Source organism: Aptenodytes patagonicus, chromosome 1 (assembly GCF_965638725.1).
Source record: "Aptenodytes patagonicus chromosome 1, bAptPat1.pri.cur, whole genome shotgun sequence".
Taxonomy (NCBI): domain Eukaryota; kingdom Metazoa; phylum Chordata; class Aves; order Sphenisciformes; family Spheniscidae; genus Aptenodytes; species Aptenodytes patagonicus.
Window position 1 is genome coordinate 83,630,644 of NC_134949.1, and position 17,671 is coordinate 83,648,314.

Below are 17,671 nucleotides of genomic sequence, written 5' to 3' on the forward strand. Positions count from 1 at the left end.
AACGTTCTTACCTTATATTCACTTATCTATTTCTGACAAAGGCAAGACAGGGAAATTAATGACATTTGCAGTAGTTCTATCCATGGGATTGATATAAGTACTATGTTGTAAGTTTGATTTAGCATTCAACTTTGACACTACTTGCCCACTCAATCGTAGATCTAAAATCTATGACCTTTGACAAGCTGTAGTAGGATGAATCTACAAAATGTTTGCCTCTTTCATGCATCAGCGACCTCTTTTAACCTTCTCTCTAAGTTTCTTGGGATCACAGTGGTGTATAACGTGCAATACGTAGCCTTGGACCAATAACAAGTTCAAGGTCCAGTGTCTCATGATTTTGATCTTGCTTAGAAGAAAAATACCTTTTCCTAGTTGGAGAAAACTGTTGGTTTCTAACCTTGCTAATTTCTAGGATATTTTATCTTGAGACCATAATGTTATGATTTGTGAAACAGCTATTTTAGATCAAAGTTAAAGGATTTTGCAGTGTTTATTGTATTTCTTTTTGCAAGAGCTACAAATCTGTAATCCGCCCAAAGTACACTCAATCTTAAATATTGACAGAGAAAAATGTCCATAAACACACTCCCCTAAAGAGTGCCTCCACAGCCAAGTGTTCCCACTGTTACACATTATCAGACAAAAAAAGAGAACAGTGCCCAAAGGGGAAACAATCCATTCTTTAAGAACATTTCTTTGGAGAAGGGGTTCTATGCTTATATAGTGGCTAAAGTGATGGGGTCCTAGTCCATGACTGCAACTACTCTATACTACCATAGGACAACTAAAAACAATAAACATGACAGTGATATGCACAAACATTTCAATTTTCTAGAGTCCAGGTAACATTTTATCAAAGTTAGAGCAATAAGGTAAGCTGGAAGTTGTTCCACTGACAAGGTGGGTGGTGCCCCATTTTAGTGGGCTAGCATCCAACTTTACAGCTGGGTTTCTTCTTTATGTTTGTCAGCTCCTTTGTTTCAGCAATGACTTATCATGCAGTAGAATAAATAATTTTAAGCAAAATTTTCAATACCATAATTCAAGGGATATCTGGCTTCACACAATTCCACTTACTGATGTAGGAGTATTTAAATGGGTTGAATTTGAATTGAATAATGAACAAAAAAAATGATGCTATATTCTGCTACAGTTACCCACAAGATGTGGTATCTTGACATTGCAATGGCAGCATTTGGTTGTTTGGTCTTAAGGGCACTTAAAAATCTGAGGCCATATTTCAAAGTTTAGTTTTGAAGGTAATCCTCCGAAGCACTACTACTGGTCTTGCTCTATGGAAGCAAACAAAGGCATTCTATCTATCTATCAAATATATTTCCATAATATACCTTATGGGTTCTTTTGTTCTGACTACTTCAGTTTTATGTTGCTTTACAATACCTTTGACAGCTGAGATCCTATGTACTTGTACAGTGGCTTTTGTCTTTTAACATCCCTAAACTTGTAGTGCTAGATGACTTATTCAAGCTTGTGTTTTAATTTTTCATAAATCAAATTTATTGTGCAAGTGATCTGGACTAAAAAGATTGTGAACATCTACCAGTGATCCCTTCATATGTGCTGAGATATAGAAGTACTTTTCTTTGGATAAACATCCCATTACTAGGACAGTCTAAACAGATCATTGGTGTGAATGACAATCTCTTCCTTGGCCTTCTCCCCCGACTCGCCACCGTGTCATCATCATAAGAAACAGAGGATTTCAGTCCTTGGTTTATAATAATTAACCCTCTTGCAGCAGAGAACAGCTGGGCGCTCTGTCCTGTTCATTCCAAGTTTCCATCTTGATTTAGGGCAGCAGATGGGTCATTCCAGTTCTCATTTGTGGAAACCTTCCTTCCTACCAGTGTGCACTGCTTTGCTGCTCTGCTTGTGTTCAGCATATCAGGATAAGACTGTTCAATGAATTCTCAGTGTTTCTTTGACTTTCCTTAAAGTGTAAAAATGAAGCAGTGGGTTGGCTTATTTCTTGCTGATAACTCCTTTGATCTGTTAATCTGGGATAGTTTCTAAGGTTCTGTTTTTTCTTAGCAACTCAGATATGTTTGTCATGCATGCGTTGTAAAATTCCATTATCACTTTCTTCCTAAATCAAAGAGTAAGAAGAGATCAGTTCTCTTTATATATTCTTATCGAACTGGATCGTTACCTACACAGCCTTAATTTGCGATGTATTGTGGATACACGTGTTGTACGTTTGCGGCAAATCCTGGAGACCATTCTTAAGGAAAATTCCCACTGACGTCAATATGAGTTTTGTCTGAGTAAAAATTTCATGATTTGGCTCTTTGTTTTCAGGATGGGAATTATCGTTTTCAACTCTGAGTACTCATTTGGCCTCAAAGTACCTTGGCTGACATGGTTTTCAATAAGTGTCTGGCAGCTGTACTGGCAAACTTCCAGCATCGTGGGATTCATATTTATCCCTACATGGACATTTGGCCTTCTTCAAATCATCACAACTATTTCTAGCTTATTGTCCTAAGTGTAGAACTCTTCCCATTTTCAGACAAAGAATTGATTCTGAATCACGCTCTTTTTACAGCAGAGTGGAGTTGTTCCTTTACATCCATGTGTATATCATCAAGATCAAGTATCTCTAAATCTGTATTGTGAAGAATTGTTTCATGCAATATACTCATAAAACGAACATATAGATACACGCATTCCAGGAGGTGCTGTGGTCTGTTCAGTCAAGGGTAAGATGACTTGGCAGATTCAGTGAAGACAGATCAACTAATTTTCCAATCCAGATGTAGGTGTATGAAATGCAGTTGAAAGGACATTGAAAAGTCTTAGTAGGAAAACTAAACGTAACGACCAAATTTGAACAGTGTATGCACTCAAAGCAAAACTGTCAATAGGAAAAAAGTAAGTTACAGTACAATGTTTTGCTTGGCATTTGATTTTCTCACCCTGTTTCCTTTCAAGCCAATTTTCAAAAGTTGCTCTGGCCTCTGACAGCTGCCCCTGGTGACCCAGAATGCTTTGCTTAGCGGAAAATAAGAAAAAAGGAAGAAAGCCAATTCAGCTCTGCAGGGGATCCCATAGTGTGATAGATCTTCTCAGTTTCTTACAGCTTCATTTATCTTATTTCCCTACTTTCATCAAGCTGCCTCCTCTCATGTAGCCATCCGTGCCTGATGCCTTCATCTTTTCTTCATGTAAGTCTAAAGATGTTTCTTCCACGTGACCTTTGAACCTTATCTAAGGAAGCATGATACAAATCAATGTAAATCAACAAGCTAGTGAAAACTTACAAAACATGAAGATACATGCATTGAGCACACCATCTTTAAACACTTATTGTTGTATCTTTATCTTTCCTTTCCCCATCCTGCTCACCACCATTTTTGCTGCTAATCAGCTTTTGTAATGTCAGAGATTACCCGTGCCTCAATATTTCTTGGAGTTCCACATAACACTCATAGCACTTTGTAAGTAATAACAACAGTGACCCTTGTGACAAGAAGTGCTATAGTGATTCCTGAACTTCATTCATTGTGGTATTGATATTTATGTGATGCATAAGTAATGAAAAAGAACTCTGTGATACAAAGAGTGTCACACTTGCACCCTTAGAACATGTTTTATTAATTTGAATAGTACATAAAATTACAAGCGTAAAACAAGCTGTCATGTTAGCAGTTTCATCATATTTGTTTGGTATAGCATCGTAGTGCTAGAGTCTCAGAGGCATAGCCGTACTTGAGCTTTAGAGAAAAAAAGTTCCCTCAAGCCTCCCATGTTAGTACCAGACTCTCTGGGAGCAGCAGAATGCATGTACCATTTGTGGGACTGCCTTTAGGGCAGACATACATATGACCTGTTCATAGAGTTCGAAAAGATATGGAAATATTCATTTAAGGCAGTTATTTAAATGATGGTCTGCTCACATACCTATTCAATGTGTCAGGAAAATCTCATGATCAAGATAAACAATACATTAAAAGTCCCAGTGTGTCTATATACTGGTGTGCAACAGAGAATGCTCAAGATGGTGCCTGATGTAGTGAAAATGTTACAGATAACAGAAAATGAACATCACATGTATAACCCAAGGAAGACTGCTGAAGTTCGATGCAACCCCCGTTCCATTGTCCATGAGGATTAATTAATTAATTAAGTTTTTAAAAAGATGGGTTTTATTCTCTTCATGGCTATCAGATTCATTAAAAAGTTTTAGTAAGTCGATTTTGTGACTGGGATGATAAGCATATGTTCTAATTATAGTAAGGATGGATGGTATGACCAATGCCGTAGGAATAGCCTTTTTGTGGGAGGCATCAAATTCAAATTCCAGGCTCTGAATGAATTCAGAATTTGGCAGGAATGAGGAGAAACATGGCATTTGTCTTTTTTATGAGCTGCCATCTTTAAAATCTTGGTAAGTTTGTGCTACCATGTTTAATTTATGCCCTAATTTGGAAAAGAAAAATATAATTTGCAAGCAAACCTTGAAAGGTTATTGATAGGGGAAACTGGGCCAGATCTGACAGCCCAAGAAGAGGCGAGGCAGCCACAGCTCCATGCCCCCCGGTCCAACCTGTGGTGAGGCTAAGCATGTATTCCCAGTAGGCATATGTACACAGAGCACACATATATACCACATATGTGCATATATTTACATGACCAGCCGCACAGATCACACAGACACACACAGCAGGCACACAAACACAGACAGCACAACGGCCTCATCCTGCTCCTCTCCCTGGCTGAGCAGGATGGAGGTCTGCTAGTGAGAATATATATATGCACACATGTACAATGCGGATCCCCCCAGCAGCTGGGATCATTCAGTCTGCCCAGTAGCTGCCACTGGACTCCAGTCTCCTCAGTTGCTGGCACCCAGAGGTAGAAGCCCGCAACGCTACAGCCCCTCTCCAGTTGCTCAGTCACACATACATCCTGCTCCCCCAGAGCTGGGTGGGACTCCAGTGGTCCGCCAGCAGCCAGCCCACCCTGGTCTTGACCTTGAAGACACACACATACATACACACTCCAGTGCGTCACACTCCTAGAGACCCCCAGACCCTGTGGTCTCTCTGGCATTTGGTTGGGACTCCCCTGGTCGCTCTGATAGCCAGCTCCACCATGGTCTCACCCTTAGAGACTCACACCTCCCTGACTCCCAGGCACTTCACATACTTACCAGCTACTCCAGCTTGATCTCCACTAGCGCTTACATACTCAGCCTCACACCTGCACTTACTTGCTCCAGTGGCTGGTGGGCAGACCCCCACACAGACCAGCAAACTATTTACATGTGACCGGCCATTTTTATCCCCTTATCCCTCTATTTTTCCACAGTTGTTCCTCCCCAAGTGTCCTAGATCCCTCCCTTCCCCACCTTTGGTTCCTCCCTAAGCATCCCATAATAAGTCCTGTGCAATCCCTAAATGCTCTTCCCCCACATCCCATAATGTATCCCATGCCTCTAGGCAGTGATCCCCCTAGTCAGAAAGGTGCTGTGGTGTTGAATCATCTTGATGGCTTGGATCGTGAATAAGTGACCAGAACTTTTTTTTTTTTCTCTTAATCATAATCACACATTTGGTTTTTTTTTTCCTTTTTCAGGAGCATCCCAGACCAGAGTATGAAACCAAACTGCTGCAGAAAAAGCTGAAAAATAAAAGCATCACAACAGAAAATTCAAATGAAGTAAGATGCAGCTTACTCTTTTCACTTGTATTGGATTTGTGTTTCGTTATATTTTCATTATCATTTTGTCTGTCTCTGATGGATAGTTTGCAAAAGACACTTTTTGGTGCTCTTAATCAGCCTTGTAAGTTGCTTGCTAGGGGTCTCGTGTTATGCAGCCCTGCAGTGCCATTGAAAGGCTTTGAGGTCATCACTTTTCTAGCTCTGCAAAGTAAAGCAATTTGCATAGGAATATGGTTGACAGGTGGTTCAGGATCTAATCTGTAGAGTGATGAATGATTAGGAAGGTAATCACAACAGGAATTCTTATAGCAATGACCTAGAATTTCAGTACTTTGTGGACAATAGAGAAAACAGCTTTTATTATAGTGATTTCATGTGCATAGGTAACATTGGCATCTTCAGTCATGTCGCAGTTACACAGTTGTGAAGTTTTGATAGCATTTCCAGTATAAATGGAAAAATAATAATTGGTATATCATTTTTAGATTGAAGTGTATTTAGGCTTTCTATGGCTATTTCAAACCTAAGAACAAGCACTTTTTTTCCCAATCCCCTCTTGTAAAATGCTGATTGAGGTCTATTTCCTCAGCACTCATAAGTCCCTGTAGACTTTGTCCATTAAGCTTGGTTAACCATTGCTTATTCCCTGCATGCCACATGCGCCAGCAAAGCCAAAGCATTCCAAACCCTTGTCCAGTTTCCAGATAGAAGGAAACAATTTAATTTGTTTAAATATTGAGAACCAGTATCTGAAGTGGAGAATACTCCAGTTTTCAGGTTTGGTCCAACAAATTTAGCCTTGCAGCTTATGAAAGAACTTAACTATCCCTTTCTTCTGCTGATCACCATCAAGATTGTGAAGCGTTTCCAGTGAATCTTTCATCTCAGTGAGACTGTCTTTCACCTGTTGGGCCCAACCAAACTCCACAGAAGACAATGGAGAGATTCTCAATTACTTTAAGGGGCTTTGGATCTTGCCCAATATGAGCAGGGACTCTCACATAGCAGTATGGGGAGGTCTTCCCTTACACATTAAACAGTTCTCTAGGCCTTCCAAGTGAGGGATCAAAGACTGTAAAAGACGGATAAAGCAGCTGCTGCCGTTCAGCTTTTTCTGACTTAAAGTAAGTGAAATCTGGAAACAAGTCAGCAATTGATGCTGTAGAATATTAGACTTTTGTAGTCATGAGGCAGTGTTAGATGATTATCTTGCTTAAATGAGACACAAAGATCACAGCATTATAAATTAGAAATTAAGGTAAAAGAAAGCAATGAAAAATGCTAAGAGCGTAGGTGGAAAATGAGGAACAATGTAAAGATCCAGCATATATATATAAAAATGGGAAAAAATCCTTTCAGACATCAAGAAGGGAAAGGCTTTCCTGGAATATTTTTTCTCCAATTACTTTTTGTGCCAATGTGGATGGAAAAATAGCACCCAGAAAGAAAATATTTGTTTCAAGTTTTTAGGGCATCTGCATGCAGACTTTCTCCAATGTCCTTATAAGAGACAAAATCCTATTTTGGAAATTGATGTAGGCATTTGAACTGCAAAACTCCTGATCTTTAGTAATATTTAATTCTGAAGAAATTTTGGAAAAAAAAAAAAAATAGTTCATTGAGTCATTTAAGTATTTTCTGGAAAAGTTTCCAAGAGTCATCTCTTTTCTAAACTTCATTAAAAAATAAGGTACATTGACATTTGCCATCAAACAGTTACTCATAGGGAGAAAACAGTTATTCATATGGCAGAACATTTCATTTGGGTTGATTAGGGTAAATTTCTAATAAATGCATTCATCCTGCAACTTACTGACTACCATCTCACCCCAAATTACTGAAATATATTCCAAACTTCTGAGCAGTTTTCAATCAGTCAACATTTTGCTTACTAATTCTGTTGCAATCACTTTTTTGATTGCCCTCAAATTCTTTCCAACAAACAGCATGTTAGTCTGGGTTTGGAAGATGTGTTGCTCAGTGGTTTGTACCTCAATCTCTTATGATATTATAAGGGCAAAAAATGTTTGTGAGACCTGCTGAAGAGGAAAAAGGCCAGTTCTTTAATTGAACTGTTATGTTTAATGTAACTGTGGAAATGTACCATTACATTTTGCTTTGGAAGATCCTGAAAAGTTAGACATTAAAAGCGATGAGTATTTAAGACTGCAATAGCTCTTCTGCCTGATTTTTAGAGGTTTTAATCTTTTCTTTTTCCTCCTTCAGATGGCTGTATGTTACACTCATTGCAAGACCATTAGCTCAGGAGCTTTTGCATGGCAGGTTAATATTAAGACACAGGTTTCTGTGAGGTCTCTGGCTCAGTACTTCTGTCTTGTTGGGTGGAAGCCAGGGTACAGGACTTTGTCATATTAATAGTGCAGATCTAGTGTCTGGACAGGCATCAAAGTAGAGGTCTCTCTGTAGTTAAAGATTCAGTCCTCCTAATTTCTTGGTTTTGTATGAATACACAGATGCCTGTGAGGTCTCAGTCTCATCATATCTTGGTTGACAGTCTAATGTCATGGCATAAGTCTCTTTGAAGTTCTCACCTGAATATTTTTAGCTAACTAGTGTAATTTAAAGGCATGTCTTTTGGGTGTAGCTGGTCAACAACTGTAGTGTGCTGTGTTGATATCAAAGGACAGGCTCTGGCACCACTGCCTAAAACTTCTCATTACTTATCTAATATGAAGTCAGAAGTCTCCAGTTCAGCAGCTGTGGCTTGTTGGGATAGAAATGATGCCAAAGCTGCAGCTATTGTGAGAATACTGATTTAGAGCTTACTTAAAGGCATATATTTCTATAAAATTACTGGCTTGTTTCCAGTATGTTAATTCCTCTGTTCCGGTGAGGATGTGACTAGTTTTATGGCAAGAAACTGAGCTTTTATGTGGAAAGCTCTGTGTACAATGCAATTTTTTTTTGCCTTTTTTTTGCCTTACTTCAACAAGGAGTCCCTGTGAAGCTAATTGGGTTATTTTTGCAATGAAGGGATAGGGGTTTGGTTATGGGCTGGTTTTGTGATTGCAGCAGAAAATCGACGCCACTTACATACTCTCTTAAATGATAACTTGGGAATACCTGTTGAGAGGAAACCTATTTCAACATACAGTTTTCCCTGTCTGCTGTTGAAGTCATTAACTTTAATGAGTGTGGAAGATGCCCAGCACCTGTCAGGGCCAGTAAACATATGAGTCACTCTACCCAGGCAACAAATTCCAAATCAGCTTGATGAGACTGACAATAGAAAGTATTACAGATCTAATGTATTACTTGCCCAACGGGGTTTATGTTAGAGAACATAGCTTTCATACAAATACTACTTAGGGTATTTACGCTACTGTAATAAGCAAAGAACAAAATTTCAGCCTACACCACCCTGTGTGGTTCAGGCTGTTTTAATAAATATTTTATGGGTTATTTTGAGGGTGGGAGAGAAACTGTGAGGGCTCAGAGCACTTCACCAAAGTTTGGTGTGAAGTTACTCTTAAAATAACACCCTAAGGTTCTACTATTTTAGAAGAGAATTCATTTAAAGCTAAAGGAGTTGAAACATTTACATGAAATGCCTCAGGTTAGGTAGCAAATGCATAAACAGACAGTCCTTATGAATTATGACATTCATTTAAAAAAATGACAAGTCCTAAGGGACTGATTCTGGAAACCTGCAATGATCTGGCTTATAATCAGTAGCACTATTTGATTCTTTGTGGTCACATAAATAGAGGCTTGCAGTCTAGAGCTTCTTGATTTGTCTACGTTAAAAGGCTGCTTTGTCCTTGCAGCAGAGATGAAGGCTTATGTGTGCATACATGAATGCATGTGTCTGATAATACATTCATGCAAATATGGCAGGTGCAATTTTTGTAATAAAGCAATTCATATTATTTTTTGTTGTTCTTGTTTAATACACTATAACACTGAAGATGTGGATAGAAGTATTTAACAAATAGGGTGAAGTTACTGTATCTGCAGAATGTTAACTAAAAAAGGTGTTGGATATTTGTAATCTTCTGATAAGTTCTTCCTCTCTCTGTGCAATAGTAATGTTCTCAATGGAAATACACGCAAGTCAGGAAATGAAAATTGGTCTTGTGCCTGAAAACATGCAGATGGGGCTAGATCCAGCTCTCACTGGAGCTGATGGAAAGAAAGCCTTCCAGTCATTTCTGGGACAGGTGGATCAGGCCCTGACTCCTTTTCATTAAATGTCCAGCTGATCTGGCAAACATGATGCAGCATCATATATTCTTATCTTTCCTATTTGGCAGGAAACCGAATAACTCATTCTACATATTTCTCAAGGAAAATTTTCTTTATAGAAAAAAGGGCTTGTCTCTTGGCTCATGTCCTTACTTGGAGCAAACCTTGGAAATAATAGAATCTGGCATTCTATCTTGCCTTTAATTCATTTTAAATATGAAAGTGGCAGAATAAGTTATTTAAATTGTTAATTCAGCTGGTAATTGAAACAAAAGAAAGAAATATTTCTTTCTGAACCATTGTTTCAGTTAACCAGTGAATTAAAGCAAGCTGGTTTGAAGAGGAAGGTCTCTAGTGTAACAGTGATACAGATAAATATAAAGTAGAATCGTACTGATGAATACTTTATATGTATATTTTAAAAATTTCAGCATTGTGAAACATGAAATAGTAATTCTTGCTACTAGTTGGTTCCTTACCAGTCTTTTTTGCATGAGCAAACCTCCCACAAGGCCTAAGAAACTTCAGATGTTGGAGCCCACCTCTTTATTAAGCAAGTCCTTGATAAGATTAACTAGAGAAAAAAAAATCTCTTTTTTTATGTATTAGCTGTAACTGTAGAAGAAACCAAGATAATTGGTCATAAATACTAATTTAAACAACCAGAACTGTAGAAGAACTGTGAATAAACCCAGAATTCCTTAATCACTAATATTGAGAAAATAATTTTTTAGCATTTATTGGACCTTATTATTAATGTGATAAAACCACTAATTGGTCCAGTATTTCTTAAACTGGCCAGTGTCTTTCCAGCCTTTTTCATTGCTTTACTTTGAACTTACACATTCCAAGCATATGGGATAGTAAGAGGAATATGTAATAACAGATCTTTTTTTTTTTCTTTTCAACTTATTCCTTGCATCATTAACTGTTGAAAATAAAAAATGTAGAATGAATGAAGATGAATGAGGACACTTATGATGATAATCTTAGAGAGACATCTCATTCTCTTTATTGTATCAATATTTGGTTGGCTAATTGGATCAAGTCACATTTGAAGTGTAAATGTCATAATTCTGATTATTTTAATGTTTATTTGAGTTCTGGGTTACACCAGTTTTATACCAGTATTCATAAACAGAATTTGTGTCTTCAAAAGACTGTTGACACAGTCTTTCAGTGTGTACTGTTTAGATGTGTGGGTTCATTGACTATGGGGTATATGATGTATATTCAAACCTCTTCTCTATTGTTGTCTTGCAATTTGGTTATCTTTGCATGGAGTAGTGTAAAACTTGCAGCTAAACATGTCCCACTTGCTCCCTGTGTCTCTGAAAATCTGAAGCGGGATTTTCTCATTTGTATCGAATAAATGAACCCCATGTATAGCCACAGTTCTGTGCTCCAGTATTTAGAATTATATTCCAGTCAGCCTTCAGAAGGAGGTAGCTCTTCTAATACTCTTGATAGGAAGAAAAAAAAATGCATAGAAATATACTATCATAGAATAATTCAGGTTGGAAAGGCCTTCAGAATTTTATCTAGTCCAAACTCCTGCCCAAAAGAGTGTCAGCTATGATACCAAACCAGGTTGCTCAGGGTATTATCCAGTCAGGTCTTGAAAAGCTCCAAAGATAGAAATGGCAAAACCTTTCTGGACACTGCCTGACTGTCCTCATGGTGTAAAAGCTTCTCATTATATGCAGCCTGAACCTCTCTTGTTTCAACTTATGCCCATTGTCTCTCGTCCTCCCAGCATGCACCACTGTGAAGAGCCTGGCTCTGTCTTCTTGATGACCTCCTTAAACAAGCTGAGTAAGCCTTGTTCCTCAGCCTCTTTTTATGGGACAAGTGCTCCAGGGCTCTGTGCCTGACTCACATAAGTTGAGCAATCTATTTTTTCTACTAGAGGGCCCAAAACTGGACACAATATTTTTTTTTAGATGCAGGCTAATGAGTGCTGAGAGGTGGAGGCAATCACTTCCCTTGATCCACTGTTTAAGCAGTGGTTAATATACCCCAGGGTGCTGTTGGCCTTTGCTGCCAGGGCACACTCCTGGCTTATGTTCAGCTTGCTGTCTACGCAGACACCAATGGGCCTTTTCAGTAGACTCTGTACTACTGCAAGGAGTTTTCCATTTCAAAGGCAAGTCTTTGCATTTGTCCTTGTTGAATTTCATGAGGTTCATATAGACCCATTCCTTCAGCCTGTCTAGGTCCCTCTGGATGGCAGCCATGCACTTGAGCGTATTGACTGATCTCTCCCCAGTCTGATGTCATCTGCAAACTTGATGAGCAAGCATTCCATCACCTCCTCCATGTCCTTCTTTAAAGATGTTAACAGGGCAGTCCTAATATAGACTCCAGCAGTACTCCAGCTGTTACAGGTCTCCCGGTAGAGTATGACTCATTAGCTAATACCCGCTGAGCCAGACCATCCAACTTGTATTTTGCTGAAGTCAAGGCAAATGGCATTGACAAGTCTCCTCTTGTCCACAAGTCTAGTCATTTTCTCACTAGAGAAATTGCTCTCTCAGAAAGCAATCAAGTTGGTGTGGTATGATTCACCTTTGGTAAATCCGTAATGACTGCTCACAATCACCTACTTCCTCTTTATGTGCTCAGAAATGGGTTCAAAACCACTTTCCATGGGACCAAAGTGAGGCTGAGTTCCTTGAGTATCCTTTTGTCCTTTCTTTGAAGATGGATACAAAATTGTTCTTTCTCCAGTTGTCACGGCCCTTCCCTGATCTCAGTGTCCTTCCAGACGATAGAGATCAACCTTGCAATAACATCAGCCTGCTCCTATAGCTTCCATTCTTCTTCTCCAAAGTTATAGGTAAACAAAATCACTGCTTATCTTTTCTAAAGGAATAAATCATCATTGTTTTGTCTAGACATCAAAATGGTGTTTAACTAGGAATACTGGATGCTTTTTTATTCAACTGTTGGAGGCCGAACACTGCAGATCAGAGCCAGGATTTTAAGAAAAAGGTATCTAATGCTCGTGAAACTCTTTCTGCCAAAATAAAAATTAGTGGTCTTTTTCAGAGGAGCGCTTTGAACTTAGAAACAAGAGAAGGCAGGGCTGCTGTTTGTTGGTCTTATTTGTGTTATTTATTAAGATTTTGGCTCAAGGAGGCATTCTTTCTCAGGCAGTACTACAGCTTGCATTGTTTAATCATGTAACTGGGACTTAAGCATACAATTAAAGTTAAGCACATGCCTCAGCGTCCTGAATATGGATACAGTTAAGTGCTTTCTTGAATTGAGGCCTGAGCTTCTTATTGACAACATTAAAGATGATGTAGGTCTCTTTCCTATTAAACTGAATGGAAAGACTCATTCCTACAGGTTCTGTTCATCAGTACTTGAAATTAATGGGAGTTCTGCCTCAGTGAGTAATAAAGTATTAGTCCTTGAGTCTGCAATTACTGCAGATGACTTACTATCACATTGTACCCAGTCAAAGACCGTAATAACAGGTCAGAGGGTTACAGCAAAGTCTCAGGTTGAAAAATAAATCTCCAGAAGTCTGCTGGGTTTTAATTTAATGCAGATACTTGAACTTAAGAAAAACTAGAGTATTTTCCCTTTCCTGTGTGCTGGTGACAAACTCCTGTGTCTTGGAGTATATTTTTTACCTTCCGTTGAGCATATTTATAGGGTAAATTTCATGCTATTAATCTCCAAGGTCAAAACAGAAGCCCAGATTTGGGACAAAATTTACAGAAATTGGCTGTGGAAACAACAGTCAGTTAAGCTAGCTGCCAAGAATTTTTTATTTGATGCATACTGCAATCCTGTCTGCAATTTTAAAGAAATAAACTGCATTTACATTAAAGTCCTTTGGGCATCCATCCCATGAAGATTGAAATTCCACATACTTCAAGCTTAAAGAGCTAAAGAAGTCAGTTTGAATTGCTCAACTTTTGCAGGTATTACTATGCTTAATTGAAAAACACTTGCCTGCTGAGCTGCTGATTTTCATGATTCACTTAATTTAGGGTTAAGATGGCATTGTGTTTGGAAGCTCCTTCACACCATGGTATTTCATGTAATAGATAAACTTGAATTCTTACCAGGTTATTCCAGTCAAATCTTTCTCCTGTTGATGTCACCTGGGTATTGTACAACTGAATTTAGTGAGAGTAGACTTTTAATTATTAATACATGATGCCAGATTCACTGCTTCTTTCAATCTCTATTGTTCATGTAGTGAAAATGTGAAGTTTGTTTGGATGCATGGACTAATTTAACAACTTCCAATGCCATACTCCAACTCTAGCCTCAGAGACTGGTGCATAGCTAATGATATAGATAAAAATGGAATACTACCATTTTCAACAGTGAAAAGAAACCTCTAGTGCATCTCCTCTTCCGTTAAGGAGTACACTGAAAGATGATGGAGTGGTATATATGCGCCTTTAGCTATTCCTTTGTAGGTAAGGATAACTGTTCAAAATTCAACCCTCCAAATGGTTTTCTTCTATTCTTAAAGTACCATGAAATCAAACCAGAAAATCAAAGGAGGATGTTACAAAGCTTTTACAACTGTCTGATGCCAGAGTGCAAGAACAGTTTTAAAATTTACTGCTATCTTTGGCCCAGTTGCCAAATTTAGCTAAAATCTTACGATTAAAATGAGTCTCATGTTTAAAATGGCCACCTTACTGGTGTGGCAGTCTGTGTAATCCCCTCCCCTCCAACCCCTCTCCCTCCCAAACAACAGTGAAGATCATTCTGATGGGTTTAAAATGGGATGGTCCTTTGAACATCAGTCTGGAATCTTTCCTAACCCATAGACACCAGTTGCCTTCTTTTCTCTGCATAACAAATTACAGTGGCTTAGAGAAAGCATAGACAACTTAGTGGACCAAGTGTTGCACTCTGTTTTACTTCTTTTGGACCTGATTTTCCTGTTCTGTGCTTGATTTTCTTATTGAGATTAATTGCCTGGAAAATAGGTCGGACCTCATTTCTTGAAACAACCTAAATACCATTTTGAAAGTGTTGATACTTGTCTCTTAACATTGCAAATGGATCTTTAAAAATTAACCTACTTTAATATTTGAAAATATTTAATATCTCAGTCCGACTGCTTTGATTTGCAAATGCCATATCAAAAATACAGCTTCAGTTCTGTCTTCCTGTCAATGCATTACAAAACCCACCCTTTAGTTAGGTGACTTTTTTTTTTCTTTTTTTTTCCAGAATTCTGGGTCTACCCAGTGAATTCAGTTCTTGCATCTGTTTCCTCCTCTACTGTCACTCCCTCACTGCTTGGTTTCAGCCTTTCCTTTCTTCCTTCATACCAATTCCTGTTTTCTGCAGCTCCTATCATGGCCTCTTCTAGTCTTATTCTCCTCCTTCCCCAGATTCTTTTCTTCCACTCCACCTCCAGATATTTGTCTTTATTTTTATTTATCCTCATTTTACATCTCGTAGTTTTATATCACTACCTATATTTTCTGGCTGTATATTTTTCCTTAGTAAGGACAGACAGTATAGCAAGGTACAGTAGCTATGCCGGTGAAGGAGGAATAGATCCCACCTTTACTTATAGGGCAATCACTGACTATCAGTTCTAAGTTCAGAGACAGCTTGCTGAAAGCCTACACTTTAAAGTTGAAATATGCAGACTCAGTTGTCAGCTCCGATTAACTGAATGTTGAAGCAACCTAAAATCAAAAGTAGAGAATCTTCACAAGAGAGGGAAGATCAAATTTCACTGCGTGCTGGTAATTGTAAATCAACAAAAAGGAATGAAAGGTCTTGGATGGCATGGGTTAGGCAGTCCTATGACTGCTTTCATTTCTGATAGGATCTAGTTTGACTCCTCGCTAGCCTGAAGACTAGCTGTGGACAGTGTACAGAGGGGCCGTAGTATGTCCATTGCCTTCTCCAAAGCTGAGGATGGCGATAATGGTAAAATTATACTAAACTAAAGTTCTTGTAGAGGAAATCCAGCCTATCTGTGAGTTCCCTAGAAGGGCTCAGTTAACTGACTCCTGCTGGTTTCAGGTGTAATTTTACCAAGGCCAGTGATCTAACAAAACACTGAGGAAAAAATTTAATACAGTTAAGGGGGGTAGATGTAGACTAGGAAGACATGCAAACCATCATTTTTTATATGGAAAGAGACTTTGTCTCTTCTTGACAAAACTGACACTGAATAACAAGAAAATTAAAATTAATGTGATCTTCTTGGGCATTATTTAAAGGGGAAAGATTATCAAGTCTGGGAATGGATGTTCTTAATTTGCAGATAAAGCACTTAAAACATTTTCAAAGACTTCTTTCTATAAACATTGAACATAAAGACATTATTGATTTTATGTTTTTTCTTTTCACTGGATCCATTGTCCACTAATTGGTACATACAGAGCAAAGTGCACTATGTTTATGGAACTATCCTTGCAAGATTGTGAGTCATAGCACCAGGCATTATGAAGCAAAACAGCAAAACCCTAGATAACAAACTGTTTCAGATATATTTCTTGAAATGGTCTGCTATTATGGAAACAATACTGACAGCAAATATGCCATATCCAATAAATGAAAAATAGTCTGTAAATAAAGTTTTTTACTGCAATAAGGTAATCTTTGAGAAATGAAGGGTGTCAATTAGTGAAGTATGCTGGATTGAAGAGCTTTGGGAGTTGAACATGGAAGAGGCTTAACATTTCAATGTTTTAAAAATTATTGTGAGTTTGCATCCAAAGCATGCATGAAAAAAATAATAGGAGAGGACTCTGGACATAATTAGGCTTAATTACCTCAAAAAAGACATCAGATGTTAGAAGACAGCTCACAATGATAGCTGTAGCTGTGAAGTTGAAATAAAAAGTTGTAAAAAATAATTCTGAATTAGGCTTTTAAAAAGAAAGTTAAAACAATTGAAAGGTCTTTAAACATACTGATAAAAAACCCCCGCAAAATAACTGACACATCTATGTAGTAAAAATGAGATTCTAATTGCCAAAGACAATACTTTTCCTCCAGTATGATGATGATCTTAACACAAGATACAAAGGCAGGAAAACCAGTTGGAAAAAGGGAATGGGAGGATATCAGCTGTATAATCTATATTTGAATTTGCACCAGCACAGGCCAGGGGATGACTGGCTGGAAAACAGCTTTGCTAAAGAAGTACTTGGGTGCTCTGGTGAACAAGCTGAACATGAGCCAGCAACGTGCCCTTGCAGCAAAGGCCCACAGCCTCCTGGGATGCATTACGACGTGTGTTGCCAGCAGATTGGGAGGGCATCCTTCCTCTCTACTCAGCCCCAGTGACCACAGCTGGAGTGCTGTTCCTAATTCTACACCTCCCTGTACAAGGAAACACGGGCATACTGGAGTGAGTCCAGTGAAGGGTCACTAAGTTGATAAAAGTATTGGAGCATCTGTCATACCTTTGTATGAGCCTTTGAGAGGCTGAGAGCTGAGATTGTTGAACCTCAGGAAGAGAAGGCTCGGGGGGATCTTATCAATGTGTTCAAATACCTGAATGGGAGGGATTCATGAAGATGGAACCAGCCTCATCTCAGGGGTGTCCAGTGAAAGGACAAGAGGCAATGGGTACCAACTGAAATACAGGAAGTTCCATTTAAACATAAGGAAAAACTCTCTTACTGTGGGTGGTCAAACACTGGAACAAGGTGCCCAGATAGTTTGTGGAGTCTCCATCCCTGGAGATAATTAAAGCCTAACTGGACACAGGCCTGAAAAACCGTCCCTAACTGACCCTGCTTTAAGCAAGGTATTGGACTAAGAT

General features: G+C 38.6%; 1 protein-coding gene across 1 annotated transcript in view; it reads left to right on the plus strand.

The window, feature by feature from the left end:
* Positions 1-17,671, plus strand: part of ANO2 (anoctamin 2) — a 213,668-nt gene that overhangs the window by 96,893 nt on the left and 99,104 nt on the right. Inside the window, exon 14 of the mRNA XM_076328786.1 lies at positions 5,602-5,685. Coding sequence (XP_076184901.1) covers positions 5,602-5,685 — 84 coding nt within the window. The remainder of the gene's footprint in view (positions 1-5,601; positions 5,686-17,671) is intronic.